Consider the following 22,381-nt stretch of genomic DNA (forward strand, 5'->3'; position numbering starts at 1 on the left):
GAGCATCCTGACTCTGCCATAAGAACTCGTCTCCAACTTCGTTAGTGCTTCTTCTTCTTGTAAAAGGTTTCGTCCCGTACCAGACTATCGCTACAAATAAACAATGCCTTTTCACTAACTAAAGTAGCTTTGTATCTGCACCTGCAGAAGAGAGAAAATATGCAAGTAAGCAACTTTCACTTTGAAGGTTAAACATTGAAATCCCAAAAGCTTAAGGCATTTGGCCATGCTAACTCGGTAAAATAAGTTGCCTATGTATTTTTCAAATGCAAAAAGGACAGTCTCAGTGCAGTGAAAAAATGTTGTAGAAAAACCTATAATAAAACAATCAAATAAATAATAATCAACTTAATTGCCAATAATCCGTGAAAATGCCTACAGGGGGCCAAATCTTCATCAGGCCAAAGACTCCTTAGATAAATAGTGGAGAGGGTTATGTAATTCAGTTGAATGCCACCTATGGTCAGTTGACATTTCAAACCCTGTGTTCTAATCAGGTTCATCTTTGGGACCAAACACATTAATGTGCACATTCGAGATTACAAGAAGAAGCAAATTACAACCAGACGTTATTGTAGAAAGAGAGACAGTGAGTCATGATGTGTCAAAGGAAACATAAAAGGACTCACCGATCAAAAAGATCCCGGATATGCCACTGGCTGTGTTTGCAATTTTTAGACTGATGTTTTCAGATTTGTTTTTTAATATTATAATATGTTTGGTCTTACTATGAAAATTAATTTGGAGAGACCATTGTTGCTTTTTCCACTAAATCCCCATCAAGTGAGGAAACGTTGTTTTGTTAAAGTAAGCCATTTTTCATGTTGATGATTGCAAGCAAATAATGACACCTTTCCTGACCAGCCCCTCAATAGACTTAATCTGAAATGGCAGTATTCCACTCCATGACAATTAACAAGCGATCCTACTTCTCACATACAGTTACACAGTCAGCACACAAAAACAACATGCTAAAAATAACATTTACCACTATGATTTGCGATATCACACAACACTCTTACGTACAGCACTAAACCACACAGTCCTAACACAGCACACTGTACGGTCATACACATTCGGTCTTCAACACCACATTTCACTCTTGCACCTGGCCCACCACCTTATTCAACACATATTATCAGTACTGTTTCAGTCCACCTATAAGACTGTACAGTAGATAGAACATATTGCTCTTTAAAGCAGCATAGCTGCCAAGTTTCCGGTTGCTTATGTGTGACATTTTCATAATTTCAGTGTAATTATGAGTGACATTCAACGAATATGAGTGACACTTTCTCATGAGCAAAATCAAGCAATGAAGACGATGGAAACATATAAATATCAGAAATTACGCCCATTTGAGCAACGAGAAACTCTAAGATCTTAAAACTGCTGCAAAGCACCGGTGCACAACATAGTCAACATAGTTTTCTTGCAGTTCATGGTTCTTATTTATACAACAGCACCAATTCCTTTCTGAGTCACTGCACAATGTTCAGCCTCCTAATTTCTTATGCGCACAGTCTGTCATAGCTGCCAAGTTTTGAGTTTGCTTATGTGTAACATTTCAATGGTTTCAATGTACTTATGAGTAACATTCAGCTGCCAAAAGTGTGACCATTAGAGTGACTCTCTCTCTCCATTAAAACCATGGAATGAAGTGCATTGAAAGAGATGAATATCAGAAATTACAATATTTTGAACAATGAGAAGCTCCAAACATATTTTGAAACTAATGGAAAACTCCTGAATTGAAAGCTCACTAACCCACAACCTCTTTCTAAGATACCCTTACTGTAAAACAATTTAGACAAAGCCATTTTTTAATGGCAATGAAGGCACACTAGAAGGAGGTTTGCAGGGGGGCTGTGAGACACTTGCTTAGCCTGACAAGGCATTAATTGTGGATCAGCACTGTGCAGCAGGGACAAAGTGAGTTTTAGATGCTAGTGCGTCTAAAAATATACTCTCAGTACAATATTGCGTACAATATAGCTACAAAAGTGAATGGTGGCGTAGTAGGTTAATGTAGGCTGAAGAGCTGAAGAAGGTCCAGTCCTGAGCTCTCACTTGTCTCTGCCAGTCAGACTGGAAAAGAAACACACCCCACTCTAGGGCAGGACTGGGACAAAAATAAACTCTGTCACCAGACTAAAATTGCCCCCCATTTAGCCAACCCTACAATTAAAGGAGGCTCACATTTACAAATGAGAGCAGTTTTGAACTTGTCAAGACACATTTTATAGTGTTTTGCAATGTATAGAAGACTGCATGAATCTAAGCTTGCTGCTGGTAATCTTTGTTATATTATCAGGGAAATCAACATTAAAACCTGGTGCACTAGCCCACAAACAGCCAACAGTAATCAGCCCACACACTGACTGGTCCTATGATTTATCCTTCGGGGCCTAGCAGATATCGTCTCAAGGAAAAAGAAAGCTGCTGCCCGTCAACTCCGCTGATTTACAAGATTGAGACTCCTTCATTTAGCACCGGGCAAGATTTGGTAATTATTTGAGGGATATAAACAGTAAAATCTGGCGCTGCGCACCAGACTGAACAGGCCCTGAAACAGCTAAAGAAAGTCGGCGCACATAAGGACCTGTGACAGTGACATCCATACTTTGGGAAAGGACTGCATTCGCAACCGGCACAGTAACAAAAAACAAGCATTTGCAATGCAATCGGTCTCGCCTTTGGAATCTAATATGTATTTAGCTATACAGCACATTAGCCTGGGTGCTGAAAATATCCACTGTTTTTTAACATGGAGGGAAAGTAAGCACCAAACTGCGTGACACACCAGGTATGGGAACACATGGAGAGAAATCAAGAAAGTTAAATAGAGGCAGTAACCAGAAAAAATAAAAAAAAGAAAGCCCCTCAGCAGAAAGCAATTCTGGTATTTTACTGACGTCTACTGGTTGTTTTCTATCAAGACCGTTAAATAGAGGCAGTTGAACAAAAAAAAACAGTCCCTCAGAGGAGGCAGAAAAGTCCTAGGGCTGATCTCCAGAGCCCACAAAGTACATACACATAAGTTTATACGAATATGACACTTTCGTTTGCATGCGTTTACAACGCATGCCTTTACAACGAGGTCGTTACAACGACCGCAGTGTTACATCGCATACCTTTTCTATGCAAGTCGGAACAGCGACTTACTGTAGGGGGGCGCTGGATGTTGGAATAGTATAATTTACTATTCCAACTACAGTCTGTGCAACTGTAGGGAAGGTGTTGGATTTTCAATCCAACACCTTCTGCCCCCTACCGCAAGTCGTTGTTCTGACTTGCGTTGTAATGGTATGCGATGTAACAATGCGGTCATTACAACGACTGTGTTATAATGGCATGCGTTGTCTCGCATGCGTGGTAAACCATGTTTACCGTATATACTAAAGTATATACAAAAGGTCTCGAATGCTCGACCTGAAAAGAGCTACTTTGCCAGCTCTGCTGACCACATAGGTGTTTTGCAAGATAGAAACTCCCTGAAGTTAACCCTCCAGGCAAATTTTGTTAGGAAATTAAGAGTAAAACCATACGCTGAGCACAGGACCCAACATGCCCTCAAACATCCAAAAATACATATTGACCTACATCTTTTTGAGTCCTCTTGAGTTTATATACCAGCCTAGTGCTGACAGCCCACGTATGCTGGAGCAGGTGGCCGGCTTGGCTAGCTGATTGAAGCCCCAGGCCGGCCCACACAGCCCCAATTTTCTATTTAGGCCTCGTGATAATTAAAATTAATTCCCTGCTGCTTGCATCTATAATAATCATCCAACTGACAAAAAGTAAACAATGAAGGCTCACCTACACAGTGCGCTCTCTGTTGGCAGCACAACACACTCGCTGCCACTATGCTCGTAGCCTGCAGCTCCTCATGGTTGCCTGCTCCATGGGGTGGTCCCAGGGCACTATAAGATGCGTGACTAATGCATTTTAGTGCGGTGACATAATACCAGCACTTCAATGCGTTAGTCTAACACCTGCTGCGTGGTTCTTGGCAGGGATGAAGCAGTGTTTACCATTTCCAGTGTTGCTGGGAATGGCAAACGTTCTGCTAGATCATAAACACTGTAACATAACAAAGAAATTTAGCATATGTTGTATGGTTCCTTCTCACTGTAGTTGGTATTTTGCTGCATCCTAGGTGCTGAAAATCCTGCTGTACCTCTGTGCTCATGGATCCACGCAGTTCCTCCAGGACCTAAGACGAAATTCTACCTTTATCCAGGAAGCAACAGGTGAGTTTCTGCCCCAGACTCTGGGACCTAAACTGCCTTATGTATTTGCTTCTCAATAGAGCAACTTTCAAACGTGAACATGTTTGACTATATCAGAGTGGAGAGGCCTCAAGAAGACTCTGCCACTGATTTGTGACAGGTTAGCTGCTGTGTTACTGTTGGGTGGTAAAGTGATGTAAGCAGGAGGCAGTAACTTTAGGGGAATTAGTGGTATATCAGTCGCCCCACTATTGTATTTTCCTTCTGGCAAAGAAAGTGTTGCAGTTGGAGGGCAGGCTCTCCTCACAAGAGTCTTAAGCAAATCAGGTAGGAGGTAAGCACTTTAAATCATCTTAGGCCCTTAGGTTACAGCCACAGCTTGATGGCTCCTGTTTATGCCCCTCCCCCAACTATAATTACCTTCCAATATTCAGCCAGCAAGAAGGCCTCAACATTCCATGCATTATCACATTCTCACAGTATTATATTCCACATTTGACAATCTGCACTCTCAGCTCATACGCCACAAGCGCATCATATCACATCATCCTCTTTCATCACACACAAGCTAACCCTGTTGCACCACTTCCTTGCAAGGGACAAAGTTGATATTAGAGTATGTTTGGCTCATCCCCCTCCATACCTCATGACTTCATCACGAAAAAAAACCAGTCAATGGACTGTATGTATCTTTTGGCTATTATACTCTCCTGTCCTCATCATAGTGTAAGAATGCTGAACTATGGCTCTTAAACATAATTTATTGGTATCCGCCTTCTGTTCACTTATGATTTCCATTTCAAGCTCTAAACTATTAAACACCCGTTATAATATTTTATGTGTATTTGTAAAATGCGTGGGTTTTGTGATGCTGAGGAGGTGTTTGTGCCTAGCCATGTGAAGCATTTGCTTAAATAAGAGTGGACACAGGATAGCAGTAAGAAGGTTTCAGCTTTATTCCTTAGAAGAGGATCTCATCCATCAGCAAGCAGGAGTCACCAACAACTGACCATATGAAGAACCTTCACATGCTTAGAACCACATGACATGTAGAAGATTCCAAATACAGCTTAACATCAAGGATTCATAAAACAACACTCTAAAGTAACAACATAAGAACAGTTTATCACATTTAGTAAATACCACACATCTCCCTTCCTTATAACTAAAATTGAAATTGCCATCTCTGTACACAAAAATCAAAACTAAACAAAACCAGTTAGATACCCAGGTCTCCTTATAATCCTGGATGAAGATCTACAATTCTTAAGAGTTTTGTCCACATTAGACTTTGGACAATTGTGCATTCCATCCACATCATTTGTTGAACCCGCACTTCTTGCACCTTCAAAATTACCTTTAACAGCCACCACTCTATTTAAATTCCAAATGCGATGGTCTTGAGTTTGTACAGCATTATTAAAAATCTTAATCACTTTAATGGGTTTCATAAATTTAGTTGCACTACCTCCCACAATTCCTGGATGCTTAATCATGACCCAATCACCAATTTTTACTTCTGTTTTCTTTACAGCATTCTTGACATCGAAATATTCTTTTCTCTTCCTTGCTTTTTCTTCTTCCATGCTCCTTACCAAAGACTTGTCACACACATTCTCTTTACCTTTTTTCAACTCATATTCATTAACCCAATGTGGTTCCACACATGTATTAGGCACTCTACCACGAAATAACAAGAAAAGAGTTTTTCCAGTCGTTGCATGTGGGGATAATCTATATTCTTCCACCTTTGCCATGACTTCCTTTTTCCAATCCAAAGACATAGATTTAGCTAACACAATAGTTTCTTTAATGACTTGTTAAATCTCTCAATCATGCCATTGGCTTCAGGATGATAAAGAGAACCGGTTTTACGCCATATCCCCACATGCACAAATTAATTGCACACCATTATCTCTTAAAATGGACACAGGCAAACCTTCTCTTACAAATAAACTTTTTAAGGATTTAATTACATTATTGGAATCAATAACAGATAAAAAGAAAACTTCCGGCCACCTTGAATACATATCAATGACTACTAACAAAAATATTTGCGTCCCATTACCATGAATAGGACCAACAATATCGAAAGCATTGTCTTGCCATGGCCCACTGGGCCATTTTCTTAAAATCATGGGCTGTAAATGTGTGCTCTTAGATTTATCACTGAGAGTGCATGGAACACAATCTCCTATAACCCTTTCCACCATTTTATCCATTCCAGGCCACCAATATGACGATCTCAACCTTTCTTTGCACTTTGATAAACCAGAATGAGCAACATGAACCAAATCGATTAATTATTTTCTAAGGCTGTGAGGTGGAATCAATCTAGATCCACGAAATAACAATCCATTTTCCACAGCTAACTCATTTCGTACAACCCAAAAAGGTTTGGTGCATTCTGAACCATCCTTATTACTATTCCATCTCTTTTTTTATTAAGGACATCACTTCACACAAAGATACATCAAGATCCATTTCCTCAAACCACTTTTTCTCTGAGATAATATCATGGTCTACAACGCACACCCATTCATCTTCATCATCCAAATCATCACCTTGCGAATGATCATTAGTAACCAAACGTGACAACACATCCGCTCTCCATTATCAACTCCAGGAATATATGTAAAGGCAAAATTATATTGTTGCAAACCAATAATCCTCTTAGTTATCCTACTGGAAACCAGATCTAAACCATTCTAACTAAAAATTTCCACCAAGAGTTTGTGATCAGTGAGTACTTCAAAGTCTAAACTCCAAAGAAATTTCGTAAGTTTTTTTATTGCCCAAAACACCGCTAAAGATTCTCTTTCCACAACAGAATAACGAGTTTCTGGATCTCTCAAACTCCTTGATAAAAACATAATGGTTTGCATTCCATTGGGACCTCGTTGTTGTAGTACAGCTCCTAGTCCCTTCTCACTAGCATCTGTTATTAAAATCGATTTACTTGTGGGATTAAAACTTCTAAGAGAAGGAGCACGACCAAGCTTTTCTTTGATAGCAATAAATTATTTTTCCCAATGATCAGACCACACGAAATCTGTACCTTTACGCAACAGATTCCTCATGTTGACAGTAGAATCCGCAAAACCCATCACGAATTTAGCGTAATATTCAACCATACCTAAAAATTTCATTAACTCGTTTTTATTTGATGGTGAGCACATATTTGCGATGGTGTTCACCAATTCAGCTTTTGGTTTAACTCCCTCACCAGTGATAAGGTGTCCCAAATAATTAATGGAATTAGATTTAAATTTGCATTTCTCTGCCTTAACAGTAAGATTATGTTTGCACAAGTTCTCAAATACGGATTTAAGTCTTAAATTATGCTCGGACTCATCCTTGGCATAAATTAAAATATCATCTTGATATATACATACACCAGGAAGATACTTAAGCACGTTTTCCATCACTCGCTGAAAAACCGAAGAAGCAGACACTAACCCAAATGGCATCCTCTTAAACCTAAACGTCATTGGTGCTAAAAACTTTAGCACCATCAAGCAACCGTAATAATTCATTAATATTTGGTACGGGGTACCTATCAACTACTACACATTTGTTGAGTTGTCTCAAATCTATGCAGAGACGCAGATTTCCATTGGCTTTACATGCGGCAACAACCGGAGCCATCCATTCTGACCCCTCAACTTCTTCTATGATTCCCCAATCTTTCAATTTTTTAATCTCTTCTTTCTTGTCATCCCTGACAGAAAGAGGTACATTTCTAACCTTACAGCAACACAGGAATGGCATCACTCTTTAACTGAATTTTCTGCTTATATCCCTTTAAACATACTAAACTCTCTTTAAAAACACTTGGAAATTCAGCCTTTAAATTGCAAATGAATGCATCATCATTTGTTTTATCCACAGAATGAACACTATCTCTAAGTTGTATAGGTGGATCAGCATTGGGGTCCAAGAACACACCAAGGCCACCCTGATGAATCCAGCTGATTATGCTGTCACCTCTCTTTGAAACGTAAATTTTCCCGGAGACTAATCTTTCCTTGTATTCTATGAGTCCCACAAAATAACCTTGTAATTTGATCGGTTCCCCAGCATAAGCTAAAGGTATGATATCCGGTTTCAATAAAGAAACTTTTCCTTTAAGCATTTTATTGTAGCACTCACTAGAAATGATGGTGATCTTTACACCTGAATCAAATAACACTCTTGTTCTTTCCCCTTCAACCATAATCTCATCAAAAGGACAAGATTTCTTAATAGATTTGTTGTCAACTTGAAGTATAATCTGACACACTCAAAATCCTCAGAACTGGATCCACCCACGACACCTTCATAAACCTCAACCTCCTTAACTTTAGGCTTAGACTTAGTTTTACATAATGCAGTAAAATGTCCCTTTATTTTACATTTAGAAAAAGTTTGATTAAGAGCCGGACATCTTTTGTCACTGGCAAGATGCCCAACTTTGCCACACCTATAACACTTTGTATTTGTCCAAGTTTTGTCTTGTCTTTTTTATCCTTAGAAATCTTTTTCTCCTTAACTACATGAAAACTAAGATCTTTTTCCGAATCTTTTTTTATAACCGCTACACATTTAAGAGAATGTTCAATTCACTTAGCAACTGTCAAAACCTCCTCTAGAGTGGGCTCATCTCTGAACCACAATTCTTCTCTGACCTTTTCAACGCTACACCCAAACATAAATTGATCTCTAATGCGCTCATCCGTAAGTTCCTCAAACCTACATGATGAAGCAAGCTTCCTTAAATGAGTGACATAACTCTCAATTGTTTCATCAGTCTCTTGCATTCGCTTTGCAAATTGATAACGTTCTAGTATGGTACTGACTTTAGGAAGATAGTGCTTATCCAATTTTTTTATACAAATTTCGTAGTCATTCAAGTCTCTGGCTTCCCCTGGGGTGAGATCAGGCAAGTGATCGAAAACATCTTGTCTTTCAGATCCTAGACAATGTAGAAGCAACGACCATTTCCTTTCCGCACTAAGAAAAGGGCCACAAACCCTGGCATACCTTTCAAAACCCACCTTCCACTTTTTCCATAGTATAGGTGGAGTTCCAGGGCTATATAAAAAGAAAGGAGCCGCTCTGACATTCTGCAACTAAGAAAGAATTTATTTAACTAGGTTGTTTGAAGCGCACAATGAAAGAATGGGCAAATGTCACTGAAATGTATTAACAGAGCGCGCCAATTTATAACACAAAGTGTTATTCATGCACACTGAATGATTAAAAGTGCGTGCAACTGCAATTGTAAAAACCATCTACACTGTGTAACATGCTTAATAATTAAGTGTCCATGCCACTGCAGATGTATGCAAAAAGGAAAAGACAACGCTTAGTATTAAAGTGTGCGTGCCACTGAAACTCAACAGGATGTGTGAATCAGGAATGACAAGCTGTGCATATCAGCGACTTGACAAAATGATGCTGCACGGCTACTCGTTATAGATTAATGACAAGCTATGCGCATCAGCGACTTGACAGAACACTGTGCACATTGCTGGGTGATAAACTGCAAATTTTTGTGACAAGCTGTGCGCATCAGCGACTTGACAGAAAGATGCTGCATGTGAACTTGTTATAAATCTTCATAACAAGCTGTGCGCATCAGCGACTTGACAGAACACTATGCGCAATGCTGGATGATTAACTGCATCACGACAATCATCAATGGTTTAATTTTATGGCAAGCTGTGCGACTCGACAGACGCATAATCATCTAGCAACGCTTGTAGAATTATCACTCATCTAAAATGGCACCCACGTTCATTTACGCAACGGAATGACGTGAACGAACGTGATACAAACTTCCGTCATCCAAGGTGGCTCTGACGTTGTTACACGTAGCGGAATCACAGAGTTCCAAAAGAAGGACGGGAGCCAACTATGAAGGATTCCAAAATGAATTACGTCAACTTTCAGGTAACGATGATGCTCAAGCTCAACTGTTTACTTTCAAACTTTATCGTTAAAGCAATATTCAGCCATCAAACGATTCAAGAGACATTAAACAGTATGAGCTCCAATGTTAGAAATAATCTTCCATCGTCGATGCACTCCTAAGCTATTTACCGATTAAATGTTAAGCGACTTTTTAAGCGATATGTACTCCAAAGTTAAGGATGAGCCCGCATCGACTAATGCCTCCCAACCCATATATTTTGACAAAAGGGCGAACATGCGGCAAAGCTCCCAATCCACAGGAGTTAGTAAGGATAAGTAAGATTAACGCTTAAAAGTGTTTTAGTGTTAATGTCCACTAATAAAAGAAAGGAAGCTCTTATCCTTTATAAAAAATAAATATATCTCTCTCCAAAACTTGTCTTCGTGTTGAGATCCTCTTAATACTGCCGACTACGCCAGTGAAGCATTTGCTTAAGTAAGAGTTGACACAGGATAGCAGTAAGAAGGTTTCAGCTTTATTCCTTTGAAAAGGATCTCATCCATCAGCAAGCAGGAGTCACCAACAACTGACCATATGAAGAACCTTCACATGCTTAGAACCACATGACATGTAGAAGATTCCAAATACAGCTTAACATCAAGTATTCATAAACTGTTCTTATGTTGTTTAGAGTGTTGTTTTATCACATTTAGTAAATACCACACCATGCCTGTGGAAGGTTGGTTAATTGAAAAGCCTGGTCTTCAGCTTCTTGCCAAATACAAGAAGAGAGAAGGAGGCTCTGATGTGGAGTGGGAGGTCCTGCCCTGTTTTAGGAGCAATGTAAGAGAACGCCCGTCCTCCTGTTATGGTTCTAGGTATGCGTGGGATGTGTGTGAGTAGGAGTTCTGCGAAGTGAGGTGTCTGGGTAGTTGGTAGGAGGAGATGCGATTGTACAGGCAGGTGAGGCCTAAGTTGTGTAGTACCTTGAAGGTGTTTGTGAGGAGTTTGACTTGAGTGTGTTTGTGTATTGAGAGCAAGTGTAGTTCCCTGAGATGTGGTATGATGTGTGTTCTCTGTGGGAGATTGAGGAGGAGTCGGACGGCCACCTAACAAATTATTAAAAATTATTCAACTAACAATATATATGACAGTTGTATATACAGATTGTGATGTTTCATCATAAACAGGACCATGTATCTGCTGGTGAACCTTTGTACAGTAATTTTATGTAGCATTCCGGTTTTCTGAATTCTCCCAGTCTATGCAGATAAAAACTGATTAGCTTAATCGTAAGTATTGGGAAAGGTGGTCCGTGGTTAAGATGGATCTGCTATCTGAGACATGCCTCTATCAAACAAGTGAGTGACATCTGTCTGCTGCTCATTCATTAGAGGACTGCTCGCTATCTTTTGTTCTCCTCCTACAGCATAACTGTCTGTGCATTTCAGTTTAATGAGTACAGTAATTGGAAAGCCACTTATTATTTTCTTGTCTGCATGATGTTTGTCAAATCTAGGGAAAGGGAGTAATTTGTTGTTGTGCCACTTTAACCATTGGGCCATTTGCTTTTATTTGCTATATGGAAGTTTTTCGACCTGGCTCAGATTTTTCATGTTTCAGTTTTCAGTGGTCCCCCAGATCCTCTTCATGGAAACAGTCTCTACCAGAAGGTTCGGTGCACTGCACAGGTAAGCAAGCTGGGCAAAACTGTCTGTCCTAAAGTCACTTGAAGGTGCTTGGAGAACTGCTGCTGATGTCCTGCAGGGTCAGTGTTTTCTCGTGAGAGGAAGGGGGAAGAAGATATGCATTCTGGAGAGGGACAAAGTATACACAGATTCTTGGGAATAAGAATGTCATTTGTATATTTAATACCAATTAAGTATTATAACATTAGAGACAAGTGTAGTGAGCTCCATCACCAGATGATTACCATCACCCACGTTAAAGGTCCTGAGAGCCAAGACGGCCTAACAAGAGTTGGATTCAATTTTGTACTCCTTAATGCTTTTTATACCAGTGAGTCATGATGTTAAAAAAACTTGATCGTTGGAGTCTATGTGGATCGACCAAGGACACCTTAAGAAGGTTCTCTCAGCAGCTGTTTTCACAGGATCCTCTGAGCAGGATCCATGCATGTTTTCCAAACTGTTGTTTATTCATAGCAGTAGTATGTAGAGGAAAGGGCCTCTAACACGATCTGTTGTTAATGCATTGTATCCCAGCATTCCCCTTACATGCCTGTTAACTCTCTCAATATTTGCTGTCAGTGAGTGACCGAGAGGGAACTTCATTTATTCATTCCTTTGGTCATAGCAGATTTCAGGAAAAGGAAGGACAGGAACAGAGCTCTAATCTATTTGCCAGGATCCATGAGAGTGAAGGAATGTTGCGGCTCCCATGTTTGTCTTCTTTCTTTCCCCAGAAATGACCAATGAATGACAGCTACATTAGCAGCCTTTGTTTGCTGTTCATGCTATAACTTTGTTACAGTGGAAGCAAGCGGAGGGAGGAGGAAAGCCATAGAAAGTTAAGTTTTCAAAGCATAGGACAGAGTTCTTCAAATAATGGCATTCTTTGACATTTAGGCCCTCTATTTGATTTGGGCTTATTTGTCTAGGGTGTTAACCCCCACCGGCAGTCCCACATACACTTTCAACCTGTTTCGGAGCAGGTGGAAATGTATGCAAGTTTTTTTCAGACAGTAGAGAAAAATTGCAGCCAATAAATCTGGGTGCAAGCAATTCCCTATTTTAGGGAGAGAACTCAACTGGACTTTGCAACATTATACCAGCCAGTAAACTTAGTTCTGACCCCCATGTTTCTCCCCTGTAAAGTCTGGTCAACTTATAATGGGGGCCTTAGTTCCACATTATATGCATTCTTATAAGGGATGTCCAGAGTGCAGTAAGTTGCAGACCTGCCAACTAAAACAAAAATGTCACTCGGTGAAGAAAGGGGAGGGGTCTTGGAGGGCACAGGGCCTTGTGCCAAGAAGTACCTAAGAGAAACGTTTACCCCCTCCTGCCCCCTCTCCCCCCGAAAAGCTAGCTGAGGCTGGTGCAGATGTCCTGGGGTTTTTTCACACATCTAAATGGACATATGCAGTTCAAAGCCTCGAAAAACGAGCGGAACATTTCTTCCTCATCATCATCCCTCAAGAAAACGTATGCCCCCATTATATCATTTAATATTTTGTCCAGCCTACCTCTTCCTCCCTGCCTGTTGACTTCAGGTCCGATCCTCTTGGTTCACAGACTGCTAATTAGTTGAAAGTAAGGAGAGCCAGATGAAACTACTGTCTGTGTTTGTTTAATTTAGCGTATTACCAGTAGCGACTACTTAGGATCGGCAGCGATGGGGCAGTGTGGATTGGGGCAAGGGAGGGGGATACAACAATAAGGACAGTAAAAAAATAAATATTTATAAAAGTTGACTTACCTGTCGTTGCTGTTACCGTATTGCTCTAATCCCGATCCTCCACTCCAGGGCTGGTGCACACTGCGCAGGCTCCCAGGTGCCAGTCTTGACGCTGCTGTCATGCTGGGAATCCTATTCCCAGCATGAAAGCAGCATTGGTTTGCGGCTCAGACACAATGGGAACCTGTGAATTTTTTTTCCACCTGTCTGTACAACACAGCCGGGTGACAAAATGCTTAGTGTGCTTGACGGTTTGGCTGGCCTAAGATGGCAGGCCAAACCGTCATGCACACTTAGTAGTGCCCATCACCCCTCCTCCCCACTGTTGCACATAGAGTGTATGGTCCTGCACGCCCTCGCTGACAGCCTGCAAGTAAGAAGAAAAACAAATGATAATAAAACTGGTTCATTATCATTTTATTTTTCATTTGTTTAAATCTGCTGCCAGCTAGTGGAGCGACGATCCTCCGCCATAACGGAGGAGCAGCCCCTTGTGGTAAATAATTTAATTACCGGGACTTAATTTGATACAGAAACATAATAAAAATAGCTCAATAAATAAGAGGCAGAATCCGTGGTATTAGAGGTTCGGAATGGGCTTTATTCCAATGGACGATTCGAATCGTTGACTCCAGGTTCCATCACCACGGAGGTTCAGGAAGTGAAGTACATACATTATTGATAATTAATCACTTTTATACAATAGGCATTACAGTGAGGCAAATGCAGGAGGCGTAACAATTGATAGTGTAGATAAAACATACATACGTAGCGAAAGTAGGTGTAACTGGGTGTAACTAAAGAACGTCATTAAGTGTGATGTCATAATAGGGTGGTTCCATGAAAGAATTTCGCAACGTTAGCAGAAATACTTGGCAGAAATGCGCGCGCAGCAGCATGACGTATGATTGACGTGCGACTAGGGGGTGAAGGGGACTTGACATTTAGCTCTACATGTGGCGACAGATGTCTGGAGGGTCAAGTCAACCTTATCCCAAATCATATCTAACATCCTATGTTTAAAGAACTATGTTATCCAAAAGAGAGGTCTCTTAGAGTAGAATCTTATTCCATACTGACTATACTGACTGTTAGTGCGTGTACAAGCGTCTAAGTGTCTACACTAGATGCGAGGGCAGAAGTCTTCCATAATAATAAGGCTATGAGTTACTTGCATAAAGACAGAGAAGCCGGGCCTTTGCTCGGTAGCTGGAAGAATGTTTACTTAAACTACTAGACAGGAATGCATTGGGCAGGGAGCGGAGCAGATAATTTCGAAGGTGAAATACAGTTTCTTGGCAGGCAACAGGCTGATGTCAGGCATCGTGAGCCGCGCAGGGAATGAGACAAAGTTCATGGTCACAGATGCAGGCTCAGACTGGAGCTTCGGAGGCAGAAAGCAAGAAAAGCTTGATGACAGAATCAGGGCCTACTTGCCTGGACTGTAAAATGGCATAAGTGAACCATATAAAGCCGGTGGCCTTTCATACTTAGGAATGGAATATCCAGCCTATTCATGGCGGATCTGAAAGAGGACATGTTGACGGTGGACGCACATGAGTTTGCGTCTTCATAACTGGAACTGGAGGGAACATACATGTACTTGTGATTCATACATGAAACCGTTGGGGTCCAAGATAGGGGACATAACTGATCATAAAAATCCATATTTCCACATTCCCTCCTTGTCCCCTACTTGCCCGTCAAGAGATATCAATCTTCATCAATCCATTGATCTGTTCATATAGCATCATTTGTTCTTCTTTTTTCTTCTGGGACGAATGAAATCTTGGTGGTGGAATACACGATGTGGCACACAGACCACAAATCGCTGGTCCACATTGTAGGCATAAGCAGCAACTGAATAGTATGAGAAAGCCAATACCTAGGAAGGATAGGACCTTCCATCCAAAGGTAGATAATACACTCCAAAACCAACCGGACCAAGTCCAGGTGCCTGGATTCTGGTGTATCTGGCTTACAATCTTATGAAGGCGAGTTATGGCTTTATATACAGATGGCGAATTTTCTGGTATGAAAATGCAACAACTTGATCCGATGACCCTACAAGCTCCGCCCCTATCGGTCAGGATGACGTCAAGGACAAGACGATTTTGAAGCACAACAATCCGCATAGCAGACTGCTCTTCTGTTAAATTGCCTAAGGCGGAAATAGTTTCATTCACTACTGCTTCAAGGGTTCTAGTTAATCTACGTATCAGTTTACTATTAGTAACGGTACCTATATAGGGAAAGAGACCTTTATTGAAATCTGTGTATTTTTCCCATGCTGTTTCAGTGTAATCGACTATTGGGAGATCTCTCCGTTCTCTATTGTGTACTAAATGAGTATTTCTGTGATAATCGGGAGGAGCTAGGAAAACAGGTGGCAAAAGGAATCCAATATAGCAGGTACCATCCCAATCTAGAGGCAAACGTACATATGCCGTCTGACCACATATAAAATAGGAATGGCGGGAAGCTCTAAATGTCGACTTGCCTTGATCACTGAATTCTATTACAGTGGTGCATCTACTATGGCCCATATGTATGGAACCATTCTTTCTTACACATAATTCACCTTTTACTGGAAATACTGACATGGCGGGCAAAATTGGAGTAGCTTCGGATTCGATATTTAGGATCATAAGATTGAGCGTAAAATTACCTAATCCATATACTTCATTTTCTAGATCAGTTCCTGTTCTTTTGGGAAGTCCCTCCTTGTTAGGGTAGCAGACTTTAAGTAAAACTAAGTTCAAATTTCCCCATACCCAGTTATCTTGATAAACTGCAGAATCGAATCTAGGGAATTAATTAAACTAAACCATGCTCCACAGGAGCCGTTGTGTGTGAATGGGTATGGAAAAAGAGGTAGAATTCCTTTATAATTCTGATAGGGAGGGAGTCGGCCACATATCCAACAATTTGTAGCATTGCTAACCTGATGGGAATGATGTAACATACTAATAAACGTATTATTGCGCAGCGCAAATCTATAAGACAACTCATGCGGAGGTAATTCACTAAAAGAATGTTCAGCAGTAACATTATAAACATGTCTAGAAATAGGATAATATATGTGCAACAATATACTTGCAGTAATTATTAAAAGACTTAAGAAAAACAAAATTAATAACGTCACTGTGCAATGACTACGCAGTGATTTACAGTATGCATGTCGTTTCAACATTTTTCGGGTTTTCTCTCTATTCAGGTCTAAGGGATACATGTCAGAGACAAATTCAACCGCTTCACCTTGGAGAGGACTTAAACAATCAAATTGCCTGACTGATTAGACCTGAGTTTTAGTTTATATTGTTCGTAATTACTTGATTCAACCAAAGGAAGTTTTGAGTCAATGGGTGAAGACACACGAGGTGTGGTAGTTACATCCGATGGTAGTCCATGAAATTTCTTGATATGACTTGAATGTACCCAGCCTTTCCTGCCTTCGATCTTCACGGCTGTCCTTGTGGTAAGCAAGACCAGTTGCGGCGACCTCCACCTAGGATCCAGCTGAGTCTTTCGATCAAAGTTCCTCACCAAGACCAGGTCCCCCGGAACTACGTCATGGGGTTTCACCTCAGTGTTGTCAGGAAAAGCTGCAGCTACCTGTGAACGACAAGATTGTAGTGCAGACATCAAGGAAGCCAGGTAATCTGTCAGCATATTACAGTCAATATCAGTTATTTTACGTGGTACAGGCGTCCCCCACATATTTGGTGGTCTGCCAAAGATCACCTCATACGGGGATAGCCCTGTTCGAGAGTGTGCTACCATTCTCATGTAAAAGAGTGCAACTGGTAACGCTACTACCCAGTCGACACCTTTCTCTCTGCATATTTTGGACAATCTAATTTTCAGGGTCTGATTATGTCTTTCCACGAGACCTGCTGCCTCGGGGTGTCGGACACAGTGGAATTTCCACTGATAACCTAACAAAAGTGAAACGTGTTTCATTAGTTCGGATGAGAACGGCTGGCCGTTATCTGAGTAGACAACACGTGGTAAACCGTATCGTGGGAAGAATTCTCGAACTAACTGTTTGGCAGTAGTCGGGGCAGTGTAATCTGAAACCGGGTATGCCTCTGTCCAACGGGAAAGAGCACAGACAACTACGAGAACATATTTGAATCCTCGACATCGTTCCATCTGGATATAATCCATCTGGAGGACTTCAAAAGGGTGATCAGGAGGCTGAAATCCACCCTGTTCTACGGGAATGCTTTTTCCTGGGTTGAACTGACAACAGATCATACAGGTACGAACTTTTTGTTTAGCTGCTGCTCGTAAATGTTTATTGAACCAAATGTGTTGAATGCTGTCTAGCATAGCTTTTTCTCCTAGATGCGCTGGACTATGTATAGTGTTAATTATAACTTGGACCATTGAATCAGGAAGGAACCACACAGATTTTTCCTTCGTCATCCATCCTTGGTCCGTTTGAATCCCTCCTAATTCAGTCCATTTCTTTATTTCGTCTGGTGTAGCATGTGTCTGTATGTCAATTACATCAAGAGCGGGATCTTTAATCGTCATACAATGTGTTGGCGTCGGGACTATTGTCTTTGTCATGTCGGATGTTTGAGTTTGAGCCGTCTGTTTAGCTGTTCTGTCAGCTAGATCATTGCCTTGAGAAATGATATCAGTAACTTTCGTATGAGCTTTACATTTCATAATTGATATTGCAGTGGGTAGATGTATTGCATCTAATAAGGCATGAATGAGGGGTCCGTGCTGAATGTGGGCACCGTGAGAAGTTAAATAACCTCTCTCTCGCCACAGCACGCCGAAGTCATGTACAACTCCGAATGCATAACGTGAATCAGTGTATATGTTGACTCTTTTATTTGTGGCTTGAATACAGGCTTGTGTCAGAGCGACGAGCTCTGCTGCTTGAGCTGACAAGGTATTTATGCAATTTGTTTCAATGATTTCAGTGTCTGTTGTGACTGCGTAAGCGGCCACTAACTCTCCTGTACTTGTTCTCATACACGAACCATCTACATACAACGTTAGGTCTGGGTCTGACAATGGGACATCTGTCAAGTCTTGTCTGGGTTTCGTTGTGATTGTAATAACATCAATACAATCATGAGCTAGTGAGTCTGTTCCGATTACGGGTAAAAGTGTGGCAGGATTCAATGTGTTACAACGTCTGATTTCTATATGTGGCTGAAACAATGTTAATTCATACCCTGTAAGTCGCGCTATAGTCAAATGTTGTGTTTGCGTTCGATTCACAAGAACCTCTACTGCATGTGGTACTTGAACTGTCAATGGATGTCCTAACACTATGGCATCGCTTTGTCTGATTGCTAAAGCTGTTGCTGCCACTGATTTTAGGCATGCAGGCAAAGCCTGAGCTACGGGATCTAATGTACTAGAAAAATAAGCACATGGTTTGTGGGATCCTGCCTGTTCCTGTGTGAGTACTGACAAGGCAGTACCTTCGCGTTCTGTAACAAAGAGTGTAAACTGTTTTCTGTAACATGGTGTTGCTAAAACAGGTGCTTGACATAGAGCTTTCTTTAAGCTTTCAAAAGCTAGTGTGTGTTCCTGAGTCCAAGGGAGGACAGTCGATGTGGCCGCCTCCTGTGTTGTCAACTGAATGAGTGGTTTTGCTAGAAATGCATACTGAGGGATCCACTGCCTACAATATGAAGTGAGGCCTATAAAAGCCCGCACCTCCTTTTGTGTCTTGGGTATTGGCATGTTAGCTATTGACTGAATGCGGTCGGGTGTAAGCTGCCTTCCCTCCTTGGACAGCGAGTGTCCAAGATAAACAACTCGCTGGACACAGAATTGCAGCTTAGAAGGGGACACCTTGTGCCCTTTTTCGGCTAGAAATTGTAAAACTGTCAGTGATGCTTTCTCACATTCAGGTTCGCTTCTAGCGGTGATCAGCAGATCATCGACATATTGAAGCAGGGCAGTGTTTACTGGCATGTGGATACTGTCGAGTTCTCGTTTCAGTGCTTGGCTATAGATGCTGGGGCTTTCTATAAATCCTTGAGGTGCGCGTGTGAATTTAAAGCTACGTCCATTTAAACTAAATCCGAACAAGTATTGGCTTTCCGGATCTATAGGGACGCTGAAAAAAGCATTCTTGAGATCAATTACAGTAAAGAATGTTGCTTCAGAATCAATAGCTGTCAGTAATGACGAGATATCTGGGACCACAGGGAATTGTGGCACAATGCATTTGTTCAATTCGCGCAGATCAATAACCAATCGATATACTGGCGGGGCCTTTGGATCTGTTCGTTTAAGAATCGGGATTATCGGGGAATTACATACATTGGAGTCTGTTTCCACAACCACTCCTTGGGCGATAAGCTCGTCAATGATTTGTAGTAAAGCCACTACAGCATCTGGTGGTAACTTGTATTGTCGCATTCGTGGTAATACCACTCCTGCCCTTAGTGTAACTCGATATGGTGTAATATTCATGCAACCAACATCAGTAGGGCCTTGTGCCCATAAATGTGTAGGTAAAGTCTGTAGTCGGGGATCCATGTCTCGAGACACATAGTGACCTTTGAAATCTCGTAAAAACAATCTTACTCCTTCCGGAGAACAACATATTATAGCTCCTAGAGCTTTCAGTGTTTTTATACCTAACAAGTTTTCTGGACATGATTTAGTAAGCAATAAATCTGTAGTTCTGGTCAAGGGTCCTATCGTAAGTGGAAGAGGCTGTGATACTTCATTAACAATAGGTTTTCCTGAAAAACCAAGGGAAATATTCTGTGAGCCTGAGAGGGGTGCCCCTGGAACTTCACTGTGTTTTATTGTTGTTCGACTTGCCCCTGTATCAAGTAAAAATTTTCTATCTTGGCCTAATAATTCACTATGTACATAAGGTCCTTCTTGGTCTACAGGGACCTCGATAAGGGGTAAGTCAACTTCCCTCTCTAGGCTGGTTCATGCATATCGTTGATAATCAGGATAGTCATACTGTGCGGTCTGGTACAGCTGTCGTGTCGTGGTTTGTGTGGCAGCAACCGGCAGCGCTGGTGCAGCTGGCACAAACTGTATAGATTGTTGTGGAGCTGGTATGGACTGTGCATGCTGCGGGGCTCCTAGTTCATTCTGATCCTGTCTAGGTGGCCGTGGTCTTTCCTGTGTTTTACCTGTGGCGATATTACGCTTCAGGACTGGGCAATCGTGTATGTAATGTCCTGGCTGTTTACAATAGTTGCATGTCCCTTTTACAGGTCCTGCTGAATCACCGGACTGTGTCGTACCCCTTTTATGACCTTCAGCTGGAACTGTCTGGGAGACTAGCATTTTCATTTTTGTGTCTTTCATGCGTTTCTGTTCATGTTCTTGTTCCTCTCTAATTCTATTGTAATGGTACTGTAACATTTGTAACATTTGTGATGGGGTATTACCTTGCCAGGTACTCTCGAATTTTAATACTCTATTCTTCACTTGGGGCAAGGAATTTTCAACTAATTTTGTCACAAACAGATGTGGGTATGATTCGCTACTTGCTTTTATGCCACTATTTATACCAAAACATTTTTCAAATCGGGCATAGAAATCACTAGTGTCTTCATCTTGCTTTTGTTTACAAGCTGAGATTGCACCCCAGTCTTCCTTTTTCGTAGTTAATAAACGTGGCAGTACCTGTACTAGTAAACCTGGTAGTGCTTTAGTTTTATCCCCAAGCCCCGAACCTGGACCTCGGGCCCTTTCTTCATTTTCTAATGCTGTCCAGTCTATCTTTTGGTCTCCTACCTCCCACTCTTTTTCCTTGAGTTTTTCATAAATGCCAGCAGGCATTAATACCTTTAATATTGTCATAATGTCGGGATAGGTATACTCTCCCATGAGTAACATGTCTTTAATTTCTCGGTGAAAACCCGCTGGGTCTTTGTCATGACTGGGTACCACTTTCTTCATTTCTAACAATTCTATTTTCGATATGGGCGTATATACAAATACACGTTTAAACTCATTGTCCTCGCCCTTTATTGGGTGTACTTCTCGTAAGGGATTCTGTCTGTCCATGTAATACGTCGTTCTTTCCTTGATGGGCAGTGAGACATGTTCTGGGCATACAAAAAGAATGTACTGCTTTCTTGATTCTAGTATTTCTCTAATTAACTTAGTACCTGAACCTCTCTATCTATTCGTGAGTAATTCAGTCAATATATCAGGTAACGGACCAGGATCGGAATGTTGACTTTGATAAAGTATAAGAAGTTGTTGAATCGTATAAATCCCAGCTAAACGCTGTTCATCTGGGGTGAGGTTCAAAAATGTGTGTGCTACTGTATCATCACCATATTTTCCGGGACTGTCAGCCCAATGAACGGCTGACCTGGCTAATTCTTGTTCATCCATAGAATCGAGTAAATGATAACCCCTTCGTTCTCGCAGTAATTTGTCAGCGGCTTGGAACGAATGCTCGGGGGACCTTATATTTATTATAGGTGTTTGGAAATTCCTGTTATTTTCTGGACATATCGGACGTATTGGGTCAGTAAAACATCTAGTACTATTACAAGATCTTCCTCTACCTACATAGGCTATGGTTTCTGACTGTCCTGTGGGCAGTCCTGATCCTTCCTCCTCGCTTTGTTCGAACTGATCTACCGTTAATCTCTCTTCGTGTAGGCGTTCTATTTCTTTACGGATCTTTCGACACATGGCTATTATACATTTTTGCTTATCATGTCTCCCTTCTGATATATTCTGGCTCCATCTGGTAAGAATTTGCATTGCTTCCGGGTCTACCCCCGGTCGGTCTTGATTTCTGATCACACAATTTATGAGGAAACGTAACAGTTCCCCCTGTATCTCCACTTTCTGGTATTCC

At 41.2% G+C, this 22,381-nt stretch overlaps 1 protein-coding gene across 3 annotated transcripts in view; it reads left to right on the plus strand.

The window, feature by feature from the left end:
- The window catches only part of TEPSIN (TEPSIN adaptor related protein complex 4 accessory protein), a 241,623-nt gene that overhangs the window by 71,895 nt on the left and 147,347 nt on the right, over positions 1-22,381 (plus strand). For all 3 annotated transcript variants that reach the window (XM_085617396.1, XM_085617395.1, XM_085617398.1), the window contains 2 exons: positions 4,160-4,253; positions 11,752-11,819. In XM_085617396.1, coding sequence (XP_085473522.1) covers positions 4,160-4,253; positions 11,752-11,819 — 162 coding nt within the window. The remainder of the gene's footprint in view (positions 1-4,159; positions 4,254-11,751; positions 11,820-22,381) is intronic.

Source organism: Triturus cristatus, chromosome 7, assembly GCF_964204655.1.
Source record: "Triturus cristatus chromosome 7, aTriCri1.1, whole genome shotgun sequence".
Classification (NCBI taxonomy): Eukaryota; Metazoa; Chordata; class Amphibia; order Caudata; family Salamandridae; genus Triturus; species Triturus cristatus.